We start from the raw sequence: 19,890 nt of genomic DNA, 5'->3' as shown, positions 1-19,890 counted from the left end.
TGACATTTTTGCTTCAACACAGAAGAAACTTATTTGCAAACTTAGGTACAAAACTCACTTACATTAATATACATGCTCAACACTTCGTTTGCACTAAGGACCGGATTTGACAATTTCAGCTAGGTTTTATGTATTTTTATGAAATTTAGATGAGTAATTAAGTTTTTTTGGTGCTTTAACTTGAAACTGATAAAATTTTGATGGTGACACAGGAAGATTTTTACTCCTTTTTCTCTTTTTTTCTACATCAGGAAGGTTTCTATTGAAATGTTGCAGTTCTTTAGGACTACTCATGGAATAATTTTAGAAATCAAGATAGAAAAAAAAGTATTTAATGATGATTCCTGACATGAGAGAATTGAAATATTCTGATTTTGAGCTTTGAACTAGAAAAAAATTTTGGTATTGAAGCTCCAGCAGACTTTAGTTGAATTTCTATCATGCTTTTAAAACTTTCTCATTTGGAATTCATCCCTCTGACTCAAGAGTGGGGATGCGGAAAGAGACTATCCTGGGGCTGATTATCATAAGACTATTTTCATGGTATGCCAGCAAGCTGCCTTAAGTTTATGAGGTCATTTCTAGCCTGAAAGATATCTACAAGAAAAATTAAATGAGATATTATTTTAAATTAACATTTTTTATTTTAACGGAGAAAAGCTTAAATATACAGAAGAAGTATGAAATGAAAGAAATAAGGACAGTTGGATTCTAATACCTATCTTACATGAAGAGACAAACAAATTAATCATCATTGGGAATAGATTTGTAAACACCACAAGCTTTCAGCCTCTTGTATTCCGCCTCTGGGTCATAATTTCTGTAACAGAAAAGAAAGCATCTAAATTAATAGTGCAACAAAAAAAAAAGGTAAAAACATATTCACTTTCAAGACAGGCGTATTCATGCAAGATACTTTTTTAAAATACAAAAAAGGTGCCAGTGGGTCCGTAGACAAAAAAATTATGTAGACCAAAAAAATCATTAAACCAAGAGCAATTACATATTTTTGCAATTTCACAATAACACCAGAAGTATAATATTGCAACTGCTCTAAAAGGAAATTAAAGATTACATTTGTCTTAATGTAACTTTTTTAAAGTCAAAAAGAAGCGAAGTACTTAAATAATGTCTTTTATACTGTTTCATGCAGTGCTATGCATTAATTTCTATAAGTTGGACATTTTTATGATGTATACTGAACAATAATTGAGAATTTGTTACGAATTAATTTCCTCAACTCAAATGAACAAAAAATTGAAACTTCTATGTGACAAAAACCTAGATTGAGACAGCCCTGACCTCCTGGAAACTTAAATTCTGAATTAGACTTTCCAATTCCATAGTTTCTTTTTTTTTCCATTAAACACCATGTCAACTATGAGTTCCATACAAAATAAGATGCAGCAATATGGGCTTAAAAATCCATACAACTGTGTGGAAAACATTCAACAAGATCGCTGAAATAAAAATGTGTTAGAAGCTGACAGTTCAAAGCTTTCAGATCAAAAAATATAGTTTTGAGAGAGCCAATCATGGATCAAGAAAAGTGAAAGCCAGGCTAGCAAGTGGGAAGAGGATATCAGTGAACTCGTGAGAAAAGTTCTCAATAAAGCAAAAAAATATGAGAAAAAAAGACACCCAGAAATGCCTGATCACCTAGATCTGTTTAATATTTGTGCCCAATGCACACTTTGACAATATTGACAAGCAAAAGGTTTCGAGACTAAGATTGGGATTAATTTTTGCTGCAAAGAACTTTCTGCACTCCTTGAGCTATTCATGTTCATATTTGCCATACTAAGAGCTCAAAGTTGTTGGGCTTTTCAACTTGATGCTCTCCCATTGGCTTATGAGATGAGGTGAATGACTGAAATTAAGTGTACCATCAGATGACTCGTGCCCTTGAGTGATCTTATCTTGGAAATATAACATTCGTGGAACATAAGTTCCAAAAATTTGCCACATACTCACTTTCCTGGCAGAGAATTTAAAACATTCAAGTGTATAACTACATCTCCCTCCTCTCCTCTCCATTCCCATGATGGATGCAGCCTTTATGCAATATGTACTTCCACTAATAATTTTTTTTTTTCCTTCACCTAGAAACAGATTCAGCTGCCAAAATTTAATGCATTCAAGGCCTTTAGACTTGAAGTATAAAGGAAAAATGTATTCTTCAGTCAAATTTTACTTTGAGGAGTCAAAAATAGCTTTCTTCAGATTTTCACCATAAGAGCCGTGTAAAAAGTTACAACCTTAACCTTAAAACGAATCTTTAGGTATGGTCATCCAGGGGGTATTGGCTTTGCTCAAAAGCTGCAGTTGCTGATTTGTGAGATGTCTGTTCTGAACAAATGGCTCTTGGGCACGAAAACCTACTTGGGTAGGTAATTAAATGAGAAGTTTCCCATCAGTTTAGCATCTTGCGACTTATAGGAAAATGTCCACACTGGAAGATACTTACGCATAGAATTCTGCAAATTTCTCCTTCTTGGGATCTGTCACAAAGAATTTCCATGCACCAACGACTGAAAAGGAAAATATGGTTGCACCAGCCAATTGCTTTTTGGCTTCGTTGTAGAACAGCTTTCGCATGGGAGGCTTTGCAAGCTTTGTTACCGCTGTGGCACTCATTGTTACCTGGAATAGAAAACCACTCATAAATTTTTACAAACCACATTGACAGAACCATTCTAGATTGCCCTCGGTAAACAATTGCTATGCAAAAATATTATCACCAAGAATACAAGGCAAGGAGAAGAGTAAACGTAGAGTAATAATTAGAAAATACATTCCATATCTACAAAATATATCTTCCTTCCGGCGTTGCCATATTCCACGGACAGGTCAAGGAAACTCGACCAAATTGTGCCTTTGGGACATGATGCATCCTCTAATGTGACCACCTGATGTGTTCAATTGTGCAAGTAGGGCATGAAGGAAAAGCCTCAGAAGGAAATCACGCCACAAAGTTAAGGTGCTAGAGGACTCGATATGGCAGTTGTAATGAGCTAGATATAAAATTGCTTTCGGTAGAGTACGCTAGTGTGTAGGCCTGAGAGAAAGTTCATTCCAATAGTTGTGGACATATGTATAATTAGTTCTACTTTCCCAAGGCGATGCATGCTAGAGATGTTACTCAAAAATGCGTCCTGACCCACGTTTGCGTGGAGAACCTTAGGCAGAAGATCCTCATTGGATGGTTAGGCGGGAAAGATGAATTGATGAGGAACATACACTCAGTGTTGTACTGTCTAAGTATGTCATATTCGCAGTGGATCATGTCAATAAATTGCAATTTTTCATTAAATACACTGGATGGAGAAAAATTGAAGGTCATAGAGTTAGGTTAAGTCACTTGGGGTGCATTCGGATATCCATAGTGTGGCCATTAAGAGATGCTAGATTTCAGGTCACAAAAATAAAAGAAATAAAAAGTTTACTATTGTTAACTTACCCGGAGAAGACGGGACTAAATGCGATCAAGAGTAATTCAGTGGCCGAAGATCTGTTATCACCGATTGACAAACTGCACAATCTTGCTAAATTGAAATCCCGACTTTCACCATTCATCTGTTGACTGTTGTCATGGAGGGGAGGGATCGATGATCTTCACGATTTCGCGCGCGCGCGCATGCGCATACGGATTTATACGGGCTTTTTAAAATGTAGCGGGAAATTTTGAATTTGCGGCCCGAACTGAATGTTGCGCGTTCAAGGTGCAGCGGCTTAAAACTCTTGATTATGTTCATTTACGATTCTTCACTAAAATTAAACACTTTACTAAGATTCCTCCTTGATTGCGAAGACTATGAGCACCAATTCCTGTGATGTGAAGAACACTCTGATCCCTAGATGCTACAGTGTGCGTATACAGGGTGATCCGAAAGTCCCTTCCACCCCCTGTGACTTTTGACCAAATTGGAATAAATATGAAACTTGGAGGATGTTCCCAAGTCAAAGGGAGCTACTTTTCGACACACCTAAAATTTTCAAGGAGGCTCCCTTGGACGAACCCTAATTTTTTTTTTCGATTGAGAAGACCCCCCCCCCCCCCCCCCCCCCAATGTAATAAAGAGCCCTTCTCCTCGTTCAAAAGAGCATGAAGATAGGAAACTTTTCGCGCAAACCCGGAATCAATGGCTTCCGTTTCGAGATGGCAGCCGGTAAAATTCAAAATTGCTAAAAATTGAAACCAGTTTTTTATCGATGGATTTGCGCGAAACTCGGTATGCCGTATTCCAGGTATTTTGGCACAAAAAAGCGAATTTCATTTTTTTTTTTAAAAAAAAAAAAAATTAAAAAAAAGGACCCAAATTTTCAAAACGGTCATTGGTTAAAGTTAAAAATGGCTGAAAATTGGCATTTTGGTTTTCTGCTGATGGATTTACCTGAAACCCATGAGAAAAACGAATTAGAACTTTCATATTTGAAAAAACCAATTTTTGGCCATTATTTTGAACTTCAACTGGCCGTCATTTAAACGGTTTGAGATATTGACTTCAGTTTTGCAGTTTATATTTTTAGCTAGGAAAGTGAAAAAAATGAAGTACATATGCAAACGTATGAAAAAATAGTATCTATCAGAAAAAAGTTGTTAGAGTAGAGAATGTAATTCCCTGTGTTCTATTGGTCATATTCTTCAAAAGACTTCGGTGCCTTATGTATTTATATTAAATCAACCATTTGTAACTTAGGGTCAGCAATGACCTCTCATTTTATCCTTTAACGAGGGTGTCACGAAAATATAAATTCGTTTCCTGAAGAATGGAGATTTTTAGCTCTTTGCCCATGCTCCAAGGAGCGGTGATATTAAAGGCCGGTTGTTGCCTACAGATTTTTAAGGTGATTATAGAATTAGAAAAGTACGGAGTGCTAGTAGATTCTTTAATTGATTTGTGCTTACTGAACTGATCCGTGTTTTTGAGCGAATACATTTTCTTTTTTTAAGTACGTCAAACTTGAAGTCCTCTGGACAATGTTTTTTCCTCTCTTCTGCAAGTTTTCAACAGTTTTTCAAAATTTTCTCCGAAAGATCTGAAATTAATGGTTTTTATTTCTTCCACGACTTGAAGTACCTACTCTAGCTTTCAAACTGGCATTGAAACCAGCATTTAATGGGGGAGGAGGGGGAGGGAGGGAAGCTTCATTTAGTTTTCAACTGAAATGAACAGAATGCCTCATAAATCCGCATCAAAAATAATACAGTTGACTCATTCTCTTTTACATTTCTCCAACAAACTGTGTCATTTCAGATATCATTAAGGACTGAGTTTAAAAAACTATTTAATTTAATATTCATTAATGAAACACAAATATTGGTGGAAATTGAAGGCATTACTGTGTAAAATGTAGTTTCCAACCAAACTTGTGTGACTTGATCATGCAGGAAAATATTTTTCAAGCTTGTCAAACTGCTGTTTATTTTCTTCGAAAATTTGCTTTCTTTTGCAAAATTTTCAACAACAACAATCTTCTTCTTCTTTTAAAACCTCTTTTTCATCCTGATCATATCTTAAGTAAATGGTTTATTCTTTTTTTCATACAATTTCACAGCCTATCAGTAGACAACTAGTATTGCAAGAAGCATTCAGAAGGGGTGAAAAAACAATAAAAATAGTAAAAAAACCAATTTAAAAATATTTACAATATTTTGAGCATTTTATTTAGAAAATGTATAACATAAGTTAAAAATTTCAGTGGAGTAGTTTTAAAATAATTTCACATAACATAAGATGATAAACTGGCAAGACTGAACTATCAGAGCTATCACAATAATTAATAATATTATGAGACAAAATGAAAATCTTAAGTAGGTAAAATAGATGCTACGTTGCATTTCAATGTCATCTTTAATATAATCTCCAAAAGGAATTTCCAAAAAGTAAGAAGAATTTAATTTCTTTTAATTTCAATCCATCAATGACTGTTAATGTTTCCAAATCACTAAGAACAATTTTTTGCTTTAAAACAAAAAGCTAAGCAAAATGAGACTAAAAAAAAAATTAGGTCTTCTCAAAACAATCATTCTGAAGGACCTTATGCCTGGGTAATAATGCAAAATGTCAAATTTAGATCATTTTTATTTCATTGTATTATCTAGAACTTATTCTGAGAAAAATGCCTTGAAAAATCAACACATACAATGCAAAAAAAAAATTACTTCCAGTTTCTGTTCATTTGAATTTTCAGCAACAAGGTCAAGCTCCAGTGACTTTGAAGTTTCACCAACCTATAGCTGGCTAAAATTTCTTGAACGTTCCTTCAGGTAAGTATTATCACTAGGTAGATATGTCAAAGTAATTTTCTATGCATTCAATTACAGAAATAATAATTTACTGAAATGAATAATCACAAATTTATTAAAAACCTATAAAAAAACAATAAAATGAAAAATTATATACATACAGACACTATTTACAGCATTATGGCACAATCGTATTTCAATGAATAGCACAAATTTATAATAATTTAAATTGCGTTGCTCAATTCAAAGACGTTTATACCATTCAGTTACTAAAATACAATATGTACAGTCGACTTCATATGAATATATTTAATACAAAAAGTTATTATTTATGAACGAAAGTCACTAGATCAATAATTGGTAGCTATGCCCTCAATAAATTACAAATGCTACATGTAGATATTGAGAGTAAATTAGAAGCTCCATTTCTGGTGGAGTAAAGGAGGATTATTAATAGACAATTTTTGTTATGGAATGTATCTCACCTTAAAAAGAAACTTCTGATAACTTTTTGCTCAACTCTTCCAACAAGGCTCAAATTTTTAATTTTTCTTTTACTTTTGTTTACAACTAAGACAAGCCAAAAATTGTATTAACTTCTGATTTCTTCTTTACCTAAATTTAAGGGTTACATCAATGGAGCCTCCTAAATCTTTTCAAAAAGTTGTGTTTATAGAAAAAGAGCCAAAGATAGAGAAAAGCTCTTCATTCACACGTAGCTATTCATTAATTTAATTCGTTTATTTTTAGAAAATATAATTGAAAATTGGAAGAATGCGAACCAAAGTGATTTTAAGAATTTATACTGCATAAATCATGATTCCAACCCATTTTTTGTGAATGAAAATTCGTAACTACATAATTTTGCGGCAATGTGAGGAATAAATGAGGGCAATTCATACATATGTCTTGTTTTGCCATAACTTAAACGTAAAACTTAAGTGTCTTAAGATGAGATCTTCAAATTGGGAAAGTAATTAATTACAAACAAAGGTACTTGCTTATTTCATATGAATTACATTATGTCATTGACTGGCTCTAAGAAACTTTGCTGCTGGAGATACTTATTTGGCATCAAAATAAATATCTCTTATCATTGAAATCTCAGGTTTTAGTCATGTTCTATTTCTAAAATAAGTAAATGTGGACTTGCAGGGGTTGAAAAAAAAAAAATAAAAACAAAGAGCATTTGGAGGCCGGCACAATTCTTTCTTTGCACAGAGTTGCATGAATATTTTACAAACTTAAAAATCAGAAATTGGAAACATAAAAAAACTAATATAAAGAGAATTTGATATCACTCAGTAAAGTTTTTATTACACTTATGAGAGGGGGGGGGGGGGGGGTCCACTTCATTTGCACGAGGTCTGTTGTTCAAATCAAAAGGCAATAAGAATTTCTAGAGAAAATCAGAAATGAAAAAAAAAATGATGCTGTATCTGAGAATTGGAGTGAAAAGACACAAACGAAGGATTTTCATGTACTATTAACTCAATTAAAAAACAAAAGAAAGACAAGTATGGCGATCCATGAGAGAAAATGCATTATAATACTTACTTCAGTAGGTACGAGTACTTTACAAATGAATGTACATGCGCAACATTACGCTCACAAATTTGGCACATGGAATTCAAACAGCATGGAAATTCATGCCGAAATTATCATTAATTTTATTAACTTTACATGTTTTACACATGATATTCTACAGTTACAGGTAATCACGGACTTCAATTTAATATCATCTTAAATAGACAAAAAGAATAAAAACAAGGGCTTAAGATGCTACCTACCTAACTTACTGACCCGTACTTGCAGTGCTAACTTTGCACCTCATTGAGAAATTTGAAACAGTATCTTTCTTTCTTTTTACATTTTATATTTGAAAAACTTGCATAGGTGCCATTTTATTGAATTATACAATTTACATTGGCATGGATAAGAAGGCTAAAGGACTAAACTGCCGAGTTCAGGAAAAATGCTATGAACAATTGAACGTTGTCAAATTCCTCTATTAAAAGATTAATTTTGAAGAAAAATTACATCTCATCGAAATCTTTCAGTACTAGAGATCAAATTGCAAAGAAAATTTTTAGAAAAATTGGATGGAAAATATTCTCAAGTTTCCCTGAAAATTCGTATTTTATCGCAGAGAGTTAGGCAACTAAAGGTTTGTAAATGGTTTTCCTTAACTTGGCAGAGTAGTTTGTCTTTTTATATTAATATGAATTGATGTCAAAAAACATTAAGGTTGTAACAATTGTAACGCATTTTGCGGGTGTTTAATGCAAAAGAAAAGGTTTACACCATGACAGGCATTAAGTTTTATGGAGTTAGTTTATTATTTATTATTATTATTTACTCGGCCCAGAATGCATTCGAACAATAAAAGATGAACTAACTCCATAAAACTAAATGCGTGTTATGATGATTTGTTGTTTTGTTTGATTTGTGTTGCAAAGCATTATGGGAGAAAGATTGTTTTTTATTGAGTGCTGACTTATTTTTAAACGTAATAAATGACTTTGAAATAAGCCTTATCAGTTATGAAAATGTCACCAACTTAATGATCTATTAAGATTAAAATATTCCAAAAGACTGAGGTACCTACTGGCAGAATGGAAAAGTACATTGGGAATTGTGTAAAAAATACTACATTGTAGAAATCCCACACCAAGGAACAAAAAATTGGGATGATAGTTCACATTTAGGTATAGCTTTGAGCTCTGATACACAAGCTCATACCTTGAATGAAAGATGACAAATGGAATTTGCTTGAAATATTTTATTTCTCCTTTTTGTTGGGCAAGTCTAATCAGGTCAAAGGATGAATTTCTTTTTATCCTTTTTAGAAAATTAAAATGAAAATGTACCTACACAAATGGAATGTGGAATCAGCTAGATTGGTACTAAGCAGGTGCCAAATACTTTGGCAAGTTTTATACAAAGCTTATTTACATTACAATTGCACAGAGAGATAAAAAAGAGATGGAGAAGGAGAGATTAAGATAAGCAAAAGGAAGGACATGAGAAAAGGAAGAATGGGAAAAAAGGAAGAGAAAAGGGATAGTAGTCAATGCAATATGACCTCAAAGGTTAAAGGAAAAAAAGGAAAAAATTTGTTGTCAAAAATCTAAAGAATCAAAATTAAACACAGCCCATAGTGAAATAAGTGATTTGACTTGCTGAGACTTCTCACAACTACGTCTCTGTACAAAAATGAAGATCTAACAACATTTCAGTAAAACACTCACTGAAGTTTACATCTAAAAACAACTTTGGTTGACAATTAAAATAATAAAGAGTAACAATCAAAAATAAGAAAATGAATATGTATTCGATTGATTTCAGTATGGCCAATTCCCATGGCGTCCTTTCTTGGGTGGAGGAGCTTCACTGAAAAGTCCTGACTCATTTTCATTGCTGGCTGATGACGAGGTAGCGGTACCCCGTTTAAGCCAATCTCATTTCTTCATATTCCCAACCAAGTCTTTTGGTTTCGTGTCTTGCAAAACACTTTGCGTAGAACTGACTGATACATTGTTCCCTGATACTGGATACATTTTGTCCAAATGTTTTAATGACTCAGTTAAAAAGTTCTGTAACAAAGTTGAAGAAAACATTAATAAAACTTCAATCATAATAATTTGTAAATGTGCTATAAAGAGTTGAAAAATGTAAATCTCCAATAACAAATTTGCGAGCTTCACTCTTTTTCTTTTTTTTCTCTTTTTCTTCTATCAATAAAACTTACCATAAGTTTTCACGAAATTCTCTGTGAATTTCTTTCGTTCATTCAATTATGAAAAAACTTCTTACAATTTTGGACAGTTTTTCTCTTTTTCTTCTATTTCCTGTTTTTTAGTTTAGTTTAGTTTAAAAAAAAAAAAAGAAAAGAAATAAGGAAAAAGGAGATATTTTTATTTTAATGTTGAAATGGAGGCGCCCTTTTTTCAACTTAACATACAATGCTAGTAGGAAATGAATATAATAAAAGAGTAAAATTGCATTTTCCTGAGGTTCTTTGTTTCCCATTACGATGATGGCAAAAAAAATAATTTTGGGGATACCCATAGGTATTGGCAATTTTATAGCTCTCCTTACAATGATAAAATTAATGATTTTTGAATTATGTATTTACCCTTTACAGGTGAAATCTATCTAGATTGGGTAAAGAGAAAAAGACAAAATTTAGGTCCTTACCTGAATGGCAGTTAAAGCAGCAACAATGGCCGGACTTCCAAACCCATGAGATATTAAAGAAAAGTGAGTTAGATGACGTTGTATACTCGGATCCAGAATATGCTGCGGCAAAGAATTACATAGCGGTGACCTATCCTGATTTAACAGATCCATTAACTCCTTGGTTACTTGCCTGTAATCAAACCATTAGAGATTTTTGAGCAAGCTGGAAACTTCGAAGAAAAAAAAATGTAATAATGGTTCCACAAAATTCAGATCAGCACACAACAATACACTCTGGCATGGGCACTCTTTGGCTAGTTCTTCGTTCAATTCCTCATTCATTGAAGAATAACATAATGAGAGGGTAAGGACAAAAAGATATCGCACCATCACCATTAAATTTTTCAGGGTGATGACATCTTTTAATCATTGAGGGGATGAAAGATTTTCTTAGAAAAGAAAATCATGTTACTTGTCGACCGAGTTCAAATTAACAGTTTCGCTGATAAACTCTTCTTAAAAAGTTGATCCCCTTTTGCTGCATGAAAAACAATTGCAAATGCAGAATTTTTGACATAAATAGGTCGTATTCGACCGAGAGGCGCCAATTCAATTTCCCAAATAAATTGAGGGATTAAGAGTATAGGCTTGACTGGTCTTTTACATACTTCAACCAAAAATGTCTGCGCTCAGGCAGGTTTTTTGTGCATGAAAATTCAGGTGTCCATGTTTCACACTGCGTCTTGTCAAGCAATACACTTCTAACTAAGTTTCGGTTCTAACTCAAAATTTGCTAATTTCTTTCTGACATTGGCGATAGAAAAGTATCCACTCCTCCATGAACGTGGTACCACGGACAAAATATAAGACAGTGCAAATTGCATACCTCTCAAAATGAAGGGGCGATCAGTTTTTCAATCATGTTTCCGCACTTCAAGACCGCATGTGAATGCATTGTGTCATAGGTGAAACGTAATACGAATATTTCAATGTGCAGTAGCTCAAATCACATACTCCTCAGAATGAAGGAGTTGTCAGTTTTTCGTTTGATGGCATAGAGAGAGATTCTAGGTGAATAAAAATGAACTTACTTTGTTGCATGAATAAGCTCTTTGCGGCGATATGACTCCGTAGGATCTCCAGTGTGCTGTCGGCTAAGGTATTCTGCTACTTGTCTGGCTGGGAATTCCGTTTCGCAAACGTATCCGAAGTCCCGCGCTAAATGGATTGCTTCCCCTGAAACAAATCAGATTGGTACCTTTAAGTTTTGCTCCATGTCCTCAGCGATTCAAAAAAATTGAAGGGATAAAAGAAGGCTAGGTTTGCGAGAAAGAAGGAGCGGGACGCATACCTCACCCCCAAAATGAAAAGCCCGCATGCATTTTTGAGGGGCAAACAAAAGTGTTGATGGAATATTGTGTCAACGATCACGGTGTTGACAGTTAAAAGTAAAAAAAAAACCTCCACAGTACTTAAACTTTAAAAACAAATTAAATTTCCATCTGATTTAAAGAAGTTAGGTTGAGTCGAGCACTGTGTTCGAAACTCACAGGCACCAACATGCCAAACACGCCCAAGAAATCGGTCATGGCGCCCAAAAAATGAAGGCTCTGCGTCATCGTGGCCCCTAAAAATCCCCGATCTCCCCCAAAAATCCTAAATTTCTGTTTGGTGATTTTTGGAGCTTTTCTCCTCCTCAAGTTACAGCTACTATTTCTGCACCTACAACATCTTGAGTCTACAACTTTTCACTTAATGCGCCGTGATATTTAGGCAAAAAGTCCATTTGGCCCCTTAAAAAATCCTCAATGGCCCCTAAAAATCGAGCTTGATGGGCCACATGGCTCCTAAAACTCAAAGGTGAGTTTCGAACACTGGTTGAGTAGTGATACAATTTAAGTTGAGGTGAAACGAAATGAGTCAATTATCAGCTTGCTGGTCGATGAGTATGTTGAGTAAGTGCGATGAGTATGAGCTCATCTGTTGAGATTAAAATGCGCCTAGGTAAAGTCACTGAAAAGTAAAAAAAACCTCCACAGCGCCTAAATTTTAAAAACAAATTAAATTTCCATTTGATTTGAGGAAGTTAGGTTGAGTTGAGTGGTAATTCAATTTAAGTTGAGGTGAAACGAGATAAGTCAATTATCAGCTTGCTGGTCGATGAGTATGTTGAGTAAGTGAGATGAGTATGAGCTCATCTGTTGAGATTAAAATGCGCCTAAAAGTCACTGATTAGCTCGCCGAAGGCGCCGCGCGCGGATAGGGACTCATTGAAAATCTCATCGGCGGAATGAAAGAGTCCCAACGGCAGCAGCTACTGACCCCGCATCTATATCACCAAACGCGGCCGTGCCCGTGATATTCACGACCCATGTTGCCACTTTTGAGGGGACTTTATTCGTTTGCGCATTCGCGGTGGAACCTTCCGGATGCACTGGGGGGAAAAAAAACACATTGGATCTAAAGTCCAGACTCTTAAAAACATCGACAAGAAAAAATCCTCTTGATTCAATCAGATTTTTGCTTAAATCAAGAACCAAGCCCCTTAATTTGAGCGGATTTCCTTTTGATTTAAGCTTAAATCTGATTGAATCAAGAGTATTTTTTCTTGTCGATGTTTTCAAGAGTCTGGACTCTAGATCCATTGTGTTTTTTTTCCTGTGTGAGAAAAAAATATTAAGACTGATCCAAGCACCGTCTCTTCACAAGTCTCTTCGCTTTACCTAAAAATGAATCTGCTTTGACCTTAGGAAAAAGCAAAACGACCAATGAACGGTTTATTTAGTCTGTTTCGATAATAGATGAGGCTGCATTTATAGTCGAATCCCGAAGGACGCAACACCCACATGGGTTCATTTCAGGTAAATATTGAGATGAGCTCAAAAGTTCCTGAACGATTTGCGGGTTCATATGGAATCTTTTTACAGTTATTGCAAAACGATTTCATTGAGATTTTTGTTAGAACTCGTTTTCGCGTACTTTGTTTTGGTTTGTTGTGCCTAGGTTTCAAGGATTGGAAGGGCACCACGAATTGAAAAGTATTGCAGTAAAATTGAAATAAGTTGCACTTTCTTTGCATGGCAAATTGCCCATCACTCGCATAAACCTATGAAGCTCATTTTACTGATCTTTCAAAAGCGGCACTTATTGGCTGTGAATGATGTACCTAAAAATATTGTGGTTTAATGAACAAATTAAAATTTCAGTAAACAATTACTCTCAATTTTATTTTAATGTTTTCTTAGCACTATGCTACTAGAAATAAACCAATGGAGAATGTGTATGCAAATGTTTTGTGGCTTCATCTGAGAGTGCTTAAAGAGCTGATTTCAGTATTTTTTTATAATTTTTTCTGTTATGGGATGATAGTATAAAAATAGATTAAACAGTGAGAAAATGCACCGCCCAGCGACGTCATCTGGCAGCATTTCCCGTTTAAACGCACTTATTTTAGCAGATCATACCATTTTGTCAAATATTCTCCAATAATTGTTCAATTCATGAACCAAGGGTATCCTCGTGTTCAGTTCACTCAGTAGTTTCCACTTAAACACGAATTCATCAAATTTCAGACACCTGCAAATTCTCTATTACTTAAATGCACCATACACGGAGAAAAATCAATTGTTGCTTTAGCATTTATAATGTTAAAAAATTGTGCGACATGTATAAATGCAGATTTTACAATTTATAAAAATGCTACGTTAACTACGTCCACGGTTAAATGAACAAATTCATTGTTGAGTTAGCATTTATTTAAATGTAAAATCAGCATTTGATACTTGTCGCACATTTTTTTAACAGTATGAATGATAAATCAACTTTCAATTTTTTCCGTGTATACAACACTTAAAGCAGGGTACCAAAGAGTTTTACAGGTTTTTCTTAATTTATGTGTAAAAAGGCAACGCCGCGTGACGCAACGCCGAGAAAATAAAGGCAGAAGCGGGAGCACGGATTTCACGCTGACAATCGAGCGCCACGCCGCGCCGGGGCGCATTCTGTCCGGGGTTCGGGGAGTCAACGTACCAGACCACCGCGCAGCCACGATCCTCCCGCAAAACCACCTATCTGCATCAATTTTACGGTCGGAGATACGCGGTTCTCGGTTCGCGGGCAGGACGCTCATCGCTGAAATGATACAGGGGCCGGAGACAAGCAGCACCTACCCATCGCGGCGCCTATGACGCCCGGGTATTTTAATTAATGAGACCTCGGCCGCCCAACCTGAATTGCGGCTAAGTATCTCAACTATGCCCATATTCCCGAGCAATTATGCATTTCCGCGATCCGATTGTTCGGTAAAGTCGAACGATAGGGCCCGCTACTTCCAAGTAGTAGCCCCCCCCCCCCCTCCAGAGGTATATATTATACGTGAACCCATATTTGCAACCGCCCGCGGGAGAAGGAACATCAGTTCTCAATAAAAGAACTCAAAATTCAATCTCCACTCGGCCTTATCCCCTGTAAATTTGAAGGCCTGGAGCATATGGATGTGTACTAACCCTAACCCGATGCTTATTCAAGGTTGCAGAATCCTCAAATGGTTCAAGAACCTCTAATAACCTTTAAAAAATAAATAAATAAAGAAAAGAAGAAAAAAAGAGAGAAATTGGTACCATCAGCGCTTTCCAAACATTTCTGCACAAAAGGAGTCGAAAACCGTTTCATTAAACCGGACTATGACAATTATTAGACCACATATTGCGATTGGTAATTTCTATTTCAGTCTCGTTTAGCGAGAAACAGCATAATATATTGTATGCCATTTGATTTCCCATGCAGAAAGATACTTTAGAAAATGAGCCAGAAGCAGTGGTTAAATATAGAAATACAGTGCAATACCGAAACAAATGACATACATGCTGTTGCTAAAATGAGCAAGAAATAGTGGTTCCTTGTTGCAAAATGTGGTCCGATTAACAGTTGATCAAATTTCGATAACCGTTCCGCCGTCGCGTCGGAAAAAGTGTACGATCACATAGAAATGACCGGGAGACTTGAACGAGTGGTTAGGAAAAAATTCGATAGGATCGCTGATTATGCGGGACACTTGTCGTCTCCTTGTTGATTTCCTTTTCTCTCTGTCCTCACAGCTTACAGTCTGATGCAGTGATGCATTTAGACTATGTAAACCGGGTGCTTAGGTGCTAAAGGTATGGCCATGCGTACTCGCTCCGGATTAGCTGAGCAGAAGCAGAAATCAGCTTCCCCGCCGCATGCCGCGCTAAGTGAATGATTTCCTCCTCTTCGTGGACCCCTTTCATCCTCGCATGGCGCGGTCTTCAACTCCCGTACTCCATGATGGATTAATTAACTTTATGGAATACCTCCGCGTACTATCGTTGGAATAGCCTAATTTTGCCTCGTACGGAGTACCCCTTGCTTATGGACCTTCGACTGTGTTAAACGGAGACAGTTCGTTCTTCTTGTTGTCTTTTGATGGTTCCACGCTTCAGCACATTTTATTTAACAGGAAAGCATACGGATATTGATAATGACCCTATGAAACCGAGTACCTCGAAACTCTACGTTGCAGATTAACTGTCACAGTGTCACAGTTTACTTAGTCCGAGAGTGACTACTTCTTCAAAAAAGTTAATTCAGAAATTTTGATTCCTGAAAATGGCAAATGAAAACTTTAAAAAACGCCATTTTGGTGTAATTTTTCTAGGCGTTCCTTGTATTCAGCTAAAAAAAGTTTATGAAACACTTCTTTGACCAGTACTGCCGTACTAAGGAAGAACGCCGTAGGAGCCTTCAGAGGTTGCCAAATTTATGATAAAATGCGGATTATCAGGGAAATCTGTGAGTGTTTTTCTCCAGATTTTCAGAGAATTACTTTCACAATTAAATCTAAATTATCTGAAAATTTGAACAGAAAATATTCTTAACTCTCCTCGAAAATCAGCATTTTTTTCGAAGGAAATTTGGCAACTGTCGAATGTTTATACGGCGTTCTTTCTAAGCACCGCAGGGCAGTACATCTCGATTTTGAGATACTCTTGTTGTAGGTAGATAGTCTCAATAAATGATGCATGATTTTTTTCGGTTCAACATATTTAACTTCTTCTTAAAAAATAAAAATAAAAAAAATAATAATCCGCGCACTAAAACTCCTCTACCTGAGTCGCAGATAAGAGCGTTCGTTCTGTGATTAATTCAAAACAATATCCCCAACCGCTAAACTCGATCTACAGACAGGTGATATGCGAATCCCGCCATGCAAGTTAGATCCTTTTGGCTTCCTTTCGTTTTTTTTTCTCTCTTTTTCAGACAGACCGGAGAGGAGGCCGCTCCGAGTGGTCGGGGCACTGCGCGAGGACTACAAATTAAGATCATGCTTCTTTTAATCTCGATGCCAGTTGTTGCGTTATAGTCGATAGAGGTGCCAACTTGAATTTACACCCGTTCAATAAATTACACGCAGTGATAACCATTATAACTGTAAATACAGATCACACAAACACATTCATACGCTCCACCTGACGTTGCCTGCTCGCATCGGAATCGAAACAGTGGCGTAGCGCACATTGCGATATATCGATTGATCTGCCATTTAAACCTATAGAAAAGGATCGATAAACAAGGTGGTCGCAATGATCGATTCTTTACCATAGCTTCAAATGGGGAAATATCGTAAATCGATCATTCACGCCACGCCACTGGTCAGAAGGGAGAGGGGAGAATTAATCATAAGATTAATTTTTTAGTGAAACGACTGCTGAAATTCTAATAGTATTGGCTCGTGACGTGAGCAGTTCACGCGGGGGCGGGCCTGCGCGATTTTTATTCGACGCTCCGTTTCGTTAGAACTCGGAGTTAGTCAACGGTCAAATGATTTATTCAATTATTTCGGAAGATTAATTGGACTTCATTTTGCGATAAGGAGCCGATATTTCTGACTCATTTGAGAAAGCGCCTACCTACATAGGAAAAGGAATGTAATATACGTTGTTCTTAAAATGAGCAAGTGAGAGTGGCCCCTTACAGCAAAATAAGGTCCAGTTTATGCTCACGTTGTCGGATCTGTTCGAAAAGGTACCGTGCCTTCTTAGCGAAAGAATTTCAGGTCCATATCGCAAATGAGTTGGGTCGGTTAAAATTGACTTCGGCAATTATCAGCGATTATTGGTCTGTGGCAGTTTTCAAAAGAATGTAAATATTATCATGTACAATCAGAATCTACCACCAAAAGGTGGATGGTTCGTCCTAAAAAAAATGCCAGCATTTGAATAGGAGTATTATTAATTTTCGAGTGTGCTCCACCCCTCAACTCTCAAAAAGGAGAGTTAAAAAAGGAGGAGAAACGTATTATACACTGAGTGATGCACACCTTGTGACGAAAAATATAAGGATAGTAAAAACTGCACAACAAATATTAAAAAAATTAGCTTAAAACGTCACTTGTTGCCCCAAAATATAACAAAAAAAGCTAACAAAGAATACTTGTAAAAACACCATGAAAGTACACAACGCGATCTAAGTTCGAATATCGGCAATGCCACGCTCAGGTGTTCTAGCAATTATTTGCGTGAGTGATTGCGATTTTTCCATCAAGACCGCTATGCTGCCGTGCTAAGGAAGAACGCCGTATGAACATCCGAGAGTTGCCAAATTTCCTTCGATAAAATGTTCATTTTTGGAGAAAGTTATGAATATTTTTCCTTGAAATTTTCAGAATCTTTAGGTAAAATTGTGAACTAAATTATCTGAAAAAGTGGGCGGAAAATATCCATGAATTTACCAGGAAATTCGCGTTTTGTGGAAGGAAATTTGGCAACGCCTGAAGGTTCATACGGCGTTTTTCCTTAGCACGACAGTATGGGAAATCAGAGACTTTGGTGGAACTAGTTTTGGACTAGCGTCTCCATTCAGGGATTAATGAAAAGCTTGCACGATCCGAAAGTTATTCAAGCACGGCAACTCATAATGCCATACATTTATACAAATATAAAATAACGTCGTTTGTCATTTATTATACCTCAACGCGGAGCAGATCAGTCGAGCAGTTTTATAACTATCCTGTGACAATTGTGACACATAGTTTTACGGCCGACACGCGAAGATATAGCCTCGACTTCCAGCCGAAGTCGAGGAGCATCTACAACCCATCGTCCCATGGTGTTCTTAATCATCGTATGCGCGATTATAACCTATCCGGACTGCATTTTTTAACCTTCCACCGACTGACCGTTCTCTAGACTGCAATAAACAGGAGAGAGAGAGCTTAATTCTAACGGCAAATCTCGCTACTTGGAAAACATGATAAAACAACGGCTGCGTTTTTATTTTTTTTATTAGAACCTAATTGATTTATTTATTTATACGTCGTGGTGTGCCTCTTCCGAGTGGATCTTCCGGGCAGTGACGCTCCTTGCTCGAGATCTCTCGTCCTGCATTCTTCGTTCTTACAATCGAAACGCTCCTCTTATAATTATATCGTCTGATGTAGAAACCCGAGTTGTCGACTGTATGAGGAGCCCTAGAACATGAACCTTCTTATAGACCTCAGGTTTCATCAGAAAATAGACTTAGGCTTTAACGAAGACCGATTGAGTTCCGAGTGCATACGAATAGGTATCCATTAAATCCTCGTTTATGGCATCGAGCGCATCGCATTGGCGGGAATTTCAAATATTCAAGGCGTTTTAGTAAGCACAGATGTGGAGAGCATGGGTTAGGAGTACGACCACCTAAGTCACTTGGGTTACCTGTGCGACATCTTTCAGTAATTAAAACTATGGCAGGGTTTAAGAATTTTTTTGTTCTTTTTGGGGGGAAGAAATTAAACTTGCGTTAATAGAGTCTTAAAAAGATGTAATCAAACTGTGAATGTTGGGCTAGTCATCTTTTGGTTCACGAACTTTAGCCATCCTACCCACTTTAGCCACATACACATAAACTTAACACAGGTCCAAACAGTTTCCTCCATACTACAGTAGTAAAAATAAAAAAACTGACGAAACTTGGGAGTTGCCAACTTTTGTCCTGTAAAATATGAGTTTTGGGGCAAATTACAGAATATTTCTCTTGGGGAATTTGATGAAATTTTATTCGCAATTTTATCTGTGTACCCAAACGTTTTAAGGGATGATATAGCTTAAAACTTCTCTTAGAAAAAAAAATAGACTTTTAATCGTGAGGAATTTTGAAACATCTCACTGTTCATGCGACATTTCCTCCGTAATTCCGAAATACAAAATGTAAGCTTATATTTCATGACTGTGCGCTGCCTGTAAACATATTTTCGTGTATTATTAAACTATCGTGCTCGCCTATTACAATTATTTCAGGTGTGAATCCTCGGTACAAGCGATGAAAAGTCCAAGGAAAATAGAGACACCGCGATCGTGGTGGGGGGAGGGGGGGGGGGGGGCAAGCGGGAGAAATAGTGATAATAGGGCGTATTGTGCCCGTGCAGCGCGCGGCGCGTCACAGAGGCGCAGGCGCGCCGC

General features: G+C 36.5%; 2 protein-coding genes across 4 annotated transcripts in view; both read right to left on the bottom strand.

Moving 5' to 3' along the window:
• Window positions 1–621: 621 nt before the first annotated feature.
• cype (cytochrome c oxidase subunit cyclope) lies at window positions 622–3,614 on the bottom strand. The gene is made up of 3 exons (XM_019061997.2): window positions 3,461–3,614; window positions 2,468–2,643; window positions 622–820 (listed from the first exon to the last, which is right to left on the bottom strand). Exons 2-3 carry the CDS (start codon window positions 2,635–2,637, stop codon window positions 745–747), a joined length of 246 nt encoding a protein of 81 aa, XP_018917542.1. The 5' UTR covers window positions 2,638–2,643; window positions 3,461–3,614; the 3' UTR covers window positions 622–744.
• A 2,021-nt stretch (window positions 3,615–5,635) lies between these two features.
• Window positions 5,636–19,890, bottom strand: part of TfAP-2 (transcription factor AP-2) — a 133,315-nt gene continuing 119,060 nt past the window's right edge. For all 3 annotated transcript variants that reach the window (XM_019061968.2, XM_019061967.2, XM_019061969.2), the window contains exons 7-9: window positions 11,524–11,668; window positions 10,451–10,622; window positions 5,636–9,846 (exon numbers count right to left, since the gene is read on the bottom strand). In XM_019061968.2, coding sequence (XP_018917513.1) covers window positions 9,712–9,846; window positions 10,451–10,622; window positions 11,524–11,668 — 452 coding nt within the window. In that variant the 3' untranslated portion in view covers window positions 5,636–9,711. The remainder of the gene's footprint in view (window positions 9,847–10,450; window positions 10,623–11,523; window positions 11,669–19,890) is intronic.

Source organism: Bemisia tabaci, chromosome 3 (assembly GCF_918797505.1).
Source record: "Bemisia tabaci chromosome 3, PGI_BMITA_v3".
In the NCBI taxonomy this organism is placed as follows: Eukaryota; Metazoa; Arthropoda; class Insecta; order Hemiptera; family Aleyrodidae; genus Bemisia; species Bemisia tabaci.
The sequence above is the reverse complement of the archived record's forward strand: the minus strand, read 5'-3'. Positions and strand labels throughout refer to the sequence as shown.

What these genes read in the sequence shown, in the direction of transcription:
- cype (XM_019061997.2), bottom strand. Translation starts at nt 2,637, where the DNA reads ATGAGTGCCACAGCGGTAACAAAGCTTGCAAAGCCTCCCATGCGAAAG. An exon ending in AAATTTGCAGAATTCTATGC is followed by an intron (nt 821 to 2,467) that starts GTAAGTATCTTC and finishes TTTCTGTTACAG; the next exon opens with AAATTATGACCCAGAGGCGG.